Genomic DNA, 11,814 nt, shown 5'->3' on the forward strand with positions numbered 1-11,814 from the left:
AGAGGAGAGGGAATGTGAGGAAGCATGTTGACAAACCGTGGGTGACAGATCATCTCTTGCCTCTGCGTCTCTCCCGCCCTCCCTCCTCTCCTCTGCAGACAGGGCTGGGCCAAACAGCAGGTGGTGCAGAAGAGAAGCCTGGACATGGGATTTACTAATCTGTGCGTCTCTGACATCTGCACAGGACAAACATTGAAGAACCAAAGGCAGTATTTTAAAGGTAAGTGCTGCTTTTAAATCCTTCTATCTGTAGTGGTGGTGTGTATATGTGATCATTTTAAGTAGCCAAGAGTTCTCGCATATTTCTCTGTGATATTCCTACAGCAAATTTATAAACACTGAATATGTTGTTTAGACACTGTAAATGTGAATGGGACTTTCCTGCACACTATCAAGAGCATAATACGGTATCTATTATGTCATCATCTCTATTTTTCTCCATTACAAGTCTGTAGTGTGTGTTTGTAGTCTGGCATTGTCTGGGGCCACACGAAGCAGAAAATAAAAGCAAAAGAAAGAAACAACGAAGTGTTAGAAAATTTGTGTAATCCTTGTACAAAGCTATTTTATTCTTTAGAGGAACAACTGCTTCTATTTTATTAAAATTATAGACAGATTATGCAATATAATAGATCAGTAGAGATGACAGATAACCTCATCATCCTGACCTGTCTTGTACTGATAAAATAGTGGTTTTCTAAATGGGGGTCCCCACTTCCTGGGGTGTCACCAGGGCGTGCAAGGGGGAGGGGGTTGCAGAAACATGAACTGCAAAAACTAAAATCTTAGTGATTGAAAATAAAATTTGTATTTTTACTTATTAAAAGCTAAAATAAGGACTCAGTTGCTTTAATACGTAAAAATACCCAGTGATGGAGCAGCAACATTAACCTACTGAGTGTCTTGAAATAAGATTAAGTCAATAGATTACTTTTTATATTTTTTGACTAGAAATAATAGATAGATAGATAGATAGATAGATAGATAGATAGATAGATAGATATCTCTAAGCCTGTATCTAGACAGCAAGTCAGTAACCCTTAGTTTAAGGCAGTAGAAAAATCCAAAACAACACAAAAACATTTCTGCATGCAAAACAGTGGAATTTGAAAATGTGTTAGTAAAGGTGGGATTAATCACGATTAACTGCAGAAATTATGATCTTAATTGTCATTAACAACTGTAATCTTTTGACAGCCCTATGTGTAAGGAAAAAAATTACTACAGCTTTTGACAGCCCTAACATATACACATACACATAAATTAGGTGCAGGGAAAAAATTACTACAGCATATTATAACATTTTGTATGGTGATATTGTATCAATTCATATCTGCCAAGTATCGATTTTTTCAAATTATTGATTATTTTAGCTGAAGTGTACGATTCTGGAAAAATAAAATCAATTGCTTTTTCTGTCTGCTCGATGCTGCAGATGTCCAGTGAGGTCTGCAGAGGTGATTGACATAAAGCAGGAAAACATTAGTAAAACAAATATGGCTGCACCAGGGAAGGACATTAGGGATGCAAGCAGGGCACGAACGAGATGGATATGACACATGGGGTAAATATGAAACACTGGGGAAATACATGAGGGCAACACTAATGCTAAATCAGCATAATGGTTAGAAAACAGCGTAGATAGCAGTATATCGCAATATATGGTTTCGCAATACTCATATTGCAAAATGTTCAGAATCACAACAATATTGAATCAAGTCATGAGGTCACTAGTGATTCTCACTCCTAATATATACGCACGATTTAGTTAGTCGTGATTAATCAAGGTTCACAATTAGTGCACTAATTTTTATCGCAATTAATCGCATGATTTATTGTCCCTCAGCACACTTTGTTTGAGTCCACATCATCCAAATAAGTCCAACACTGCTGTGTGATTTTAATTCAAAGAATTCACAGACAGCTCAAAAGCCATCTGCACCTTGTGTTATCAAACATTTACCTTTTTATTGTATTTCCATTTTAATACTTCAAGTTCATTTTCCTATGGTTACGTTTATGTCATAATCTCTGATTTAACTTTCAAAATAAAAGCAGGTCTGTATCTTAAAAGGAAGTCAGTTATCCATTAGGACAGTATAAAAATGCAAAATAACACAAAAAAAAAACGGTTTTCAAAGCAAAAAAGTGATATTTTAAAATGTGATAGTGTGATTAATTGTGATTAACTAAAGAAATGCTGTGAAAATATTTCATCTTTTGACAGCCCTAATAAATTTATTAATTTACTGTGATTATTTCTGTAGTTTGTCATGTGGACAGAAATAATTAAGAATGCTGACAAAGAAATTATTAGTTGTCAATTCAAAACATGATGAAGGACTACGGAAGTTGTATGTTGTATTTTGATATTTGCTGCACAGGGAATTCAAGAAATTTTTGCAAGAGGCATCGCTGCGATTTGAGGGTCCTTAATATCAGCATGTTAAAGATTGGGAACCCATGTTCTAAACTATTCATAAACTATAAGTGTGATTTAAACCAAGGATATAGAAACTGTGACAGAAGAATTCTCTATCAAGATTTCCATCAAACAGATATTTCTCAGTTAGTTTGACTGTACTTCATGGTTCATACATGCTAAATTTTTGCTATGACAACCTCTGTTAATAAGAATTCATTAACAGAAGGTCTCCTTTGGTTGAAATAATACCCCAAGGGTTGTGAATGTTTGTTAAGGTCATGTTAGCCAAACAGATCACAGTCTTCCCATCATCAGGGAAAGTCTCAGATTTGGGGCCTGAAACTTGTTAACGAAGGAAGAGGGTGGATTGGTGTTATTTACATCCAAACTGGGTGTTACATATCATGACTGGAGCCATCGACATGAAAGGGGTTTGCACGGTTCTTTTTTTGTCAAATGTTAATTACAAAAATGCTTTTGTCTCAGCAATTAATAGTCAACAAGTCAGGACACGCTGTTTCGATCCCATGAGCTTGGACTGGTGGAGGATTTCTGAAAAGGATTTCAATGCATCTGTTTAAGTCTGAAGCTTGATTATTAATGATCTGTCTTGTCGTCAGCTGTCCATTTGAGTCCCTGTTTTATTATCTAATCAGAATGGACTTTTTGTTAAGATTTTAAACTTTTTAAAAGGCATTATAGTGCGGTATGTCTTTTTTCTGACTTCAATTCATTTTCAAGTCTTTGCACTAAACCTCCTTCATTTATTTGTTGTCCCCACCTCCTAGGTGCTGAGCAATAGCATCCCTTCAAGGCTCGTTGAATAAAGATTCTCGTCAACCTGGGGAGACAGAGCAGATGATTCTAGAGGGGAAAAAAAGTCTAACCTCTAATCTCAGGAGCACAGTTTGGACGATCTGGATAATGTGAGGCATCAGGTTACAAAGGCCAACGAGGATTTTAAAAACATGGAGGCACTTGTGTTTTGTGTCTGGAATCTATTTGTAGATGAACCTTGATGCAGACATGGGGTTAAAGGAACCGTAGCGGCTTTGCTTACTGCACCTGACTTTTGTCAGTAGCAGCATAGATGATTTGTTGTTTGAAGAGACATCAGTGGAAACTGCCAGGGTCTGATGATGTAGCTGCTACAGGTGACTTACATGTGGCCTCTGATTCAACACAGTGCATCTACAGTCAGTATGGAAGTGCAGACAACCTCTATAGTCTGGATATATGTCAACAGCACTGAACAACTGAACACTTCATATGACTACAACACCACATATTTGACTGAAAACTCAAACAAATCATACATTATTGGGCTCTTCCTGTCCTGCCTCTACACGATTCTTCTCTTTCCTATCGGATTTATCGGAAACATCCTAATCCTGGTGGTTAATCTGAACCACAGAGAGAAAATGACCATCCCCGACCTTTATTTTGTCAACCTTGCTGTTGCCGACCTCATCCTGGTGGCGGATTCCCTCATTGAGGTCTTCAATCTGAATGAGAAGTACTATGACTACGCCGTTCTCTGCACCTTCATGTCTCTTTTCCTGCAGGTCAACATGTACAGCAGCATCTTCTTCCTCACCTGGATGAGCTTTGACAGATACGTTGCCTTGGCTAACTCAATAAGCAGCAGCCCGCTGCGGACTATGCAGCACGCCAAGCTCAGCTGCGGCCTCATCTGGATGGCGTCCATCCTGGCCACGCTGCTCCCCTTCACCATCGTGCAGACGCAGCACCGAGGGGAGGTGCACTTCTGCTTTGCCAACGTCTTTGAGATCCAGTGGCTGGAGGTAACCATTGGCTTTCTGGTGCCCTTCTCAATCATCGGTCTGTGCTACTCTCTCATTGGGCGAATCCTCATGAGGGCCCAGAAGCACCGTGGGCTGTGGCCACGGCGGCAGAAGGCCCTGCGTATGATCGTGGTGGTGGTTCTGGTGTTCTTTATCTGCTGGCTGCCTGAGAACGTCTTCATCAGCATTCAGCTGCTGCAGGACACGGCCCACCCAGAGCAGAGGACTGCTACCACCCTGTGGCACGACTACCCGCTCACGGGCCACATTGTTAACCTGGCGGCTTTCTCCAACAGCTGCCTCAACCCCATTATCTACAGCTTTCTGGGAGAAACCTTCAGGGACAAGCTGCGGCTCTTCATTAAGCAGAAGGCCAGCTGGTCAGTGGTGAACCGCTTCTGCCACCCCGGGCTTGATTTACACCTCTCTGTTAGGAACGATGTATCAGAGGTGTGACTGTTCAGAGGCTGAGTGCACAGAATATGCTAAAACTTCTTCATATCATAGCGATTGATCACCCTGTGTGGATTATTACCTCAGCTTTGTTCCCCTCTATCTCGTTGCTGTGTCACACTTGCTCTTTCTGAACAAAACACTAAAGCACCAAGACTGTACACTCTAACAAGGACAGAACTGACTCAGTGTGTATCTCTAAGTAGATAACAAGGCACATGCAGTACTTTAAGCTATTTTCTGTTTATCTACATGTTGGTTTGTTTTCTTTAGGTGTATGTCAGGGTTCTCATGGCTTTTTCATGCCTTTTAAATTCAAGGTATAAAAGGTCTTAAAACTCTCACTTTTTACTTGGCTTGACATGGATATGTCTGACTATTTCATAAGACTTAAACTGTCTGATTCATATGAATCTTATAATTCTGTTTTGTTAATGTGACAGTTTTTACAGCAGCATTTAAATACAGCTTATTGTATATCACAGCAAACTTATCAGTGTTAATTCAACTCCCATAGCGTTAAATTGAACTTTTTTATATCTTAACTCTCTTAGAGGATTAATTTCTAACAGTCACAGTGTTGTTTGTTACACATTAAAGTGTACTTGTTACACAACATTGTGTATTTTTCTTTCACTTAGGGTGTTAATTTGGACTATTTACAGTTTTGATTCATGACTCCTTACAGTGCACTTTCCATATGCCATCAAGATTGGCATCTGTTGACACAAAGCCACAAAGGCAGAGCTAACAATGCTCTTGACCTAAGATTATTACACCAAAATGTAAATTAGAAGAACTCATTCAACTTAGTGGATTACTTCACTCATGGTGGAAAAGTGTCTAACATCAAAAACAACAACAATCCACAAGAAACATGAGTGAAAGAATCCTAGCAGTGATCACTGTACAACAGACAACATCTAAACACTCTGCCCAAGGGCATGAAGGGAAAAATAAGCCCACATATCCTCCCAGATTTGAAATAGCATTGGGCAGACCTTAGATCAACTGACTCAACAGAGTTGAACTAACACTGAATGGATCAACATAACTCAAAAACTGAAGACCATTTAACTAAGACATTTTAACACTCCAGTTGTTGCTGAGTACGCACATGACAAGAGGAAGAGAGATGGAGGAAAAGATCTGGAGCTGCAACTTCAAAGACATTTGGCCTCAAGGTAACAATACAAGAAGTAACTGGCAGCAGCGGAAAAAAAGGAATCCTGTAACCTCCAAAAGCACTGATGCTATGAAAAATACAACCTTTTATTTACTCTTAAATGTTAAGGCAGGCTTATATCAGGAGCCAGTCGTTAATATTTAACATTAGCATCTGTACTGAAGACAGACTTTTAAGAACATTGTAAAGCTATAATAAAAATCCTTCAAAACATTGGAGCATTTTCAGGTTGTAAGACATAAAATGTAGAAAGAGTAATGACTTCATTACAAGACTAATCTGATGTGTAGCTACGAGACAATGTTTTTCACATCAGTATTTAGGGTCTTTTGACAATGTTAAAACAAAGTACCACGTACCCTCCAACCACTGCTGCCAGCTGGCAGGTTTTAACACAGCAATATAACACATGCTCAGCATATACTGACACCTTAAGGATGCTGTACTGGTACGCCTTGTTCTGTGCCTTCTTAGCTAGCATTTATTTTAATCTTTTGAAGAAAATGACTTATGTAAATCTGATCATTCATTATAGAACACCATCAAATGCACATCGAAATTATATTTTTCCAAATAAAGAAAAAGTCTGAAGGATTGTAAATGTAAAGTGCACATAAAGTTTCTTTTTTTCTACAGCCCAGTGACAAAATTTTACATGTTTTTTGAAGGGACTGAAAATCATGGTGTGCCTCTTTATTCTTATACTGCATTTGTTTGATATGCAATGAGTTACAGCCCACTGATGAAACACACTCTTTTTTTTTTTTTTTTTTTTTTTTTTTTTTTGCTGGAGGCACTTCCAACATAGGAACAAGACAATATTTGAAAATAGAAAACAAAGAATGCCAACATTGTCAGAAACCTAAAGATCCCCTCAGAAGCTTTAAAAATTCATACTAGGGCTTTCAAATTATTACAATTTTTAATCACAATTAACCTCAGAATTTCTGTTGTTAATTTTAAAATTCCTCAATTTTTACTAACTGTTTTTTTTTTTTTTTTTTTTTTTTTTGTCATTTTGGATTTTCATACTGTCTTAAACTAAGGGTTACTGACTTGCTTTTTGGATACAGACCTGCTTTTATAGTGTCAAAATTTCAGTTTGATATAAGATTATGACGTAAATGTAACCACGGAAAAAGGGACATGTTAAAAAGGAAATGAACAGTAAAAAGGTAAATGTTGATAACAAGGGGAGCAGATGACTTTTGACTTGTCCACTGAGCTTTCTATGAGTTTTTCATACAGGAGGTTTGGAAATCTTACAGAAATGTTTGTTGCAGTTGTTTGACCAAAGTGTGCTGGAATTTACAATATAGCTTTCGTATAATTGCAATTTAAAAAATTAATGCACACTGTAAAACCAAACAAGTTGAAGAAATACTCTAAATATTTGTTGTAACTGATTTTGTAAAAAGGTTAAAAGCAGTAAAGATCCTTTTTTTGGAATGACTTAATCTAAACTTTTTAATACACATGCTGTTATTGCATTAACTGCAAATTTTCCCTTATGTCTTTTACCTATTCTAATTTTGACAATTACTCCATCTTACACAGAATAATCTAATTGGCTATCTCTGTGCCTTTTGATCCTTGAAGAACTGCTCCATAAGAAGGATAAGAAATAAGAAAGAAGATAATATTATTCTTAATAAGTTGAAGTTAGTGCTCATGGACAGGATTTGTCTAACTGAGTTAGTAACTTCACTCATGGTGCAAAACTGTCAAATGCCCAAAGGCATTCTGGGAAAACTATTCAGATTTCATGTTGATTATCAAATAATTTGAGTACAATTACAAAAAAACCTTTAAATTGATTGCGTACTGTCTATTTGTGTTCTATCAACTCAGGAAAATGGAGTTGAAATAGCTATTTTGGATTTTTAAGTTGACATCTCAGTTTTTCTTAACAATGTTCAAGTATTTGGTCTTAAAGTTTACCAATAGTGGACCTTGATTTATCCTGATTAATGCATTAATGCTAACAGAACTAGTTTATACCAAATAACGTGAACTTTTCCTCACTGTGTGCACAATCTCATTGGTACTGAAGCCACTATTTAGTTCTTGAAGAGATTATTTCAAAGTCAAGCCTTACTGAAAACAAACCGAACAAGTTAAAAATACTGAAATATTGGTTGAAAGTGATTACATCAAAATTATTAAGTAGATTTTTGAAGTAGACTTAAATGAAAATATATAATTTCCACTGTAATCTCTACTCACTTAAAAACACTCAAAATATCAGCAGCAGCTGATTAAGTAAAAAACAAGCAATTCTAACTAAAAAACAGTAATAATTTACTAGCAGGTACTTCGGTATTTTAAATTATATCAACTCACTTTTACTCATCCATTTATGTTGGGTAAATGTAACTTTTTTTAGTTAAACTACATTGTCGAAACTTTTCTAGACTTCAGAAATTCTGTTTAAATCCAACTCCATTTTTTTTTTAAGTTTCTTTGCAATACATCATATTTTTCATCCCTAATGTCTTCCAAATATTTTAATCTTGAACAATTAAACTTTGAAAGCAGGCTATCTTAAGTGACTACAACTGTCAATAACTAAAGAGGGCATACTACATCACGAAGCACTTTTCCATCATGGTCAATAATCCATCCATATTATGTAAGGTTTGGTCCCCACAGACGGGACTTCCCTAACTGTGTCAATGACTTCACTCATGGTGCAAAAGTGTCTAATGCCCAAAGGAATTCTTGTCAAACTCTGCAGATTAAGTGATGATTTTCAGAAATTTTAGTACAATCAAAATAAATAAATGTTAAGAAATTTAAAATTTTGAGTGGTTTACCTAAAACTAAAAAAATGCATTCCAATAAGTAAGAAAAATAGAGAAGAAATAGCTATTTGGATTTTTTAAGATAACACATTTCAACATTTTAGCATCTGTTAACTCTTCAGTTTTTAAGTAACAACAGAAAGCATTCCTCCATATAGTACAGTACATTACCCTTCTTATGTTGAGAATGTTCTCCACAGACTGGACTTTTCTAACCGAGTTGATAACTTCAATCGTGGTGCAAAAGTGTTTAATGCCCTATGGCATTCTAGGAAAACTGCAGATTAAGAGATGATTGTCAAATAATTTGAGTTAAAGTGAGTAAAAATACTTAAAATGATTGATTACTCTTCATGTTAAACTAAAAATATAATTATCAACTCAGAAAAATAAGCTGGATTTTTTTTAAACTCAATTGTTTTAAAGAACCTCCAACTGTTCGATTCTGCAGTGCTTAATGCAGAATTGGGGCCCCTAAAATACATTTTTCGTGGAGATTTATTGCTAAATTATATGTATTTTGTGTTATTATCAAATCAGAAATCAGTCTGTACCCATTTTAAAGACAGATGAGTTACTCCCCCTCCTGTTAGTTCCTGTTTCTCTGGAGGCAGAGCGAAGATGCAGGTGTTTTGCCAGCAGGGGATCAGACGGGGTAAACGCATCATTTAATGTTAATAACATGGCACTGATTCAATCTTTTGTCCTTTTGTCCCCATATATAGCATTACGCTGATAAGCAGCAGTGACCAGCACTACACAGTAAGAGCGGGTCATGTCTCATCTCTATGGCTTTATCTACTTTTATAGATCTTTTTGTGTTGGTGGGCTCAGCTTGTTTGTTTTGTTCAGTAAATACAGATTATTAAATCAAATGTCAGACAATTTTTGTGCCAGGCTTGTTTTGATGCAAAATAGCTCTCCTTGGAGTGCATTATCACTTACAGTTCAATGATCTTCTTTTTATAGGAAATGAGGCTCACAGGTCATGGGTTTACCAGGATACGCAGGTGCAGAGTAAACATCTTCAGATCGTATTCCCTCGCAGGTTCAAAAGCAGGCAAGCCTGCTATTAAGTTTTACAGCCTCTAATTGTGTGTTGATCTCTCTGAGCAAACATCATATAATCATTTCCTGTACTACTACGCTCCTTTCTTTACTCAACAAGTGTACTAGGTATGATATGACCAACATAACCACAATAATCCATTTATTTATATGTGTATTTCATAATACTGTAAATAGTTATAGCAGGAAGAGTGCAGCAATCTCTATCACACCAGAACTGATGACTGAACATGTATCTACGTGTTGCCATTGTGCTTTGGGCCTGAGCTGTGTACGTATGTGCATGAGGCAGCCAGAGATAATGGCGTGACTGGGAAAAACAGGAGTCCAAACCACAAACTGTTATTCCAGCTGTAACAGTCCCAGCAGCCTGGGAAAGCAATGCTCAGGGTTGTTTTCAGTGTTTATTAGAGGCCTGCAAAAATGCAAACTTGTCCTGTGATGCTTGATGCTGCAGAATATCATAAATGATGTTATTTTGCCCTATATTTTTACTGTATAACAAATTTTCCATGGCTGCACGTGGCTCTGTGAGATCATCAGACAACACAAAGACAGGCAAGTAATAACACAATCAAAGCTGTCAAACAGAGACATGTACAACACACATTAGAGATGCTGTGAGAAGAGGTTGACAGTGGACTGTGTGTACAGCTGAGACTACTGAGTGAGGTTAAAGGTTTGCGGTGGCTGACGTCACAGACAGGAAAAAGGGTGTGACTTTTCCCCCATGCTCACATTCAATACTTCCTCTGAATTATATTGGATTAAAAATTAGGGTGAGACCAAAGGGGGGAGACCGTCTGGTTAAAACAACAGAGATCAGGGGGAACACAGACACGACACATCAACCACGTGATGCATATAAGCCTGTAAAGCGTTTGTAAAAATGATTTTAAAAACTATAGGTTTAGATACTATTAGGCATCTATTTTAAAATTTTGACATGCAAAAGAAGTGCAATCCTTAAGAATAAATGATAATTAATTGTAACAATGTGACATTGCACAAATACCATGCCGTTTTCTTTTGCATTAACTTTTACTTCTTATATTGCTGGACATTTTAACAAGACATCTGTGTGACATTTCCCCCTTTTCTGTGAATGTGTGGGAAAAATCCTTAAAATATATGCCTTAAAAAAGCAAAACCTTGAAACAACTATATTACAGAGTTGTTTCAAAGGATCATATCATAATATACTTGATTAACACTCAAATGATGCCAAATGAGAAACTCTTATTACAAATCAACATAAAGTGAAGTATAGTTAAATTAGGTTTTCTTATGTAAGAAAGGTGCTGGACATTGCCTACTGTAAACAGAGTTGGGGCGGAGTTTACTAAAGTAATTATAACGGGACAGTCCAGGGTCCATGCATAATAACAAGGCGGTGCACTCGATGGACCTCAGCAGCTGCATAATGGATTAGACTTGTAATTGCATTTGTAAATGAAAAGCCCTTGCAGGAAAAAGGGGTTAGATAGAGCAGATTAGCTCCCCAGATAGTCTGACAAGCTGTAAAATTGATGAGGCAGGCAAGCAAATTCCTTATTACCAATATATCCTATTATAAGGCAATCAAAACAAAACTTACACCAAAAACTGAAACAGAAATTTGTAAAATCAAAAAAGATATGTATAATTGATCATTGGATACTTTAAAAGGTGAATATGTTACAGTAAGTACTTTATATCGTCTTGTGAACCAGTTATAAAAATAGTTATAACAATAACTTTGAATGGATGGAATAGATTTATAGGCTATTTCATGGTATCAAACTAGCAGGATAAACAGACATAAGAGGTGCTCCATCATGTTTCAAAATTGCTCTATATGTAGTTTAATTTTTTAACACAGTTCTTCATCATTGTTTAATTATATAGAATTGTAGTGAAACCAGATGTTTAGCTGTAAACTTGGTGTGTTGTGTTGGGAAAAAATAGCATTAAAATGTGAAATGTATTCAAAAACCGAACAAACTCTGCCATATCTTAAATCAGACAGGGAACTGCAGTAATTTTTTAATGTTTATAAATGGAGGAGAATTATACCATAGTGTTATAATTTAC

The 11,814-nt window shown here is 36.5% G+C and overlaps 1 protein-coding gene across 1 annotated transcript; it reads left to right on the forward strand.

The window, feature by feature from the left end:
- The first annotated feature begins 3,588 nt into the window (after positions 1–3,588).
- Positions 3,589–4,686, forward strand: gper1 (G protein-coupled estrogen receptor 1). The gene has a single exon (XM_041778410.1). It carries the CDS (start codon positions 3,589–3,591, stop codon positions 4,684–4,686), a length of 1,098 nt encoding a protein of 365 aa, XP_041634344.1.
- The last annotated feature ends 7,128 nt before the right edge of the window (positions 4,687–11,814 follow it).

Source organism: Cheilinus undulatus, linkage group 21 (genome assembly GCF_018320785.1).
Source record: "Cheilinus undulatus linkage group 21, ASM1832078v1, whole genome shotgun sequence".
NCBI classification, from domain to species: Eukaryota; Metazoa; Chordata; class Actinopteri; order Labriformes; family Labridae; genus Cheilinus; species Cheilinus undulatus.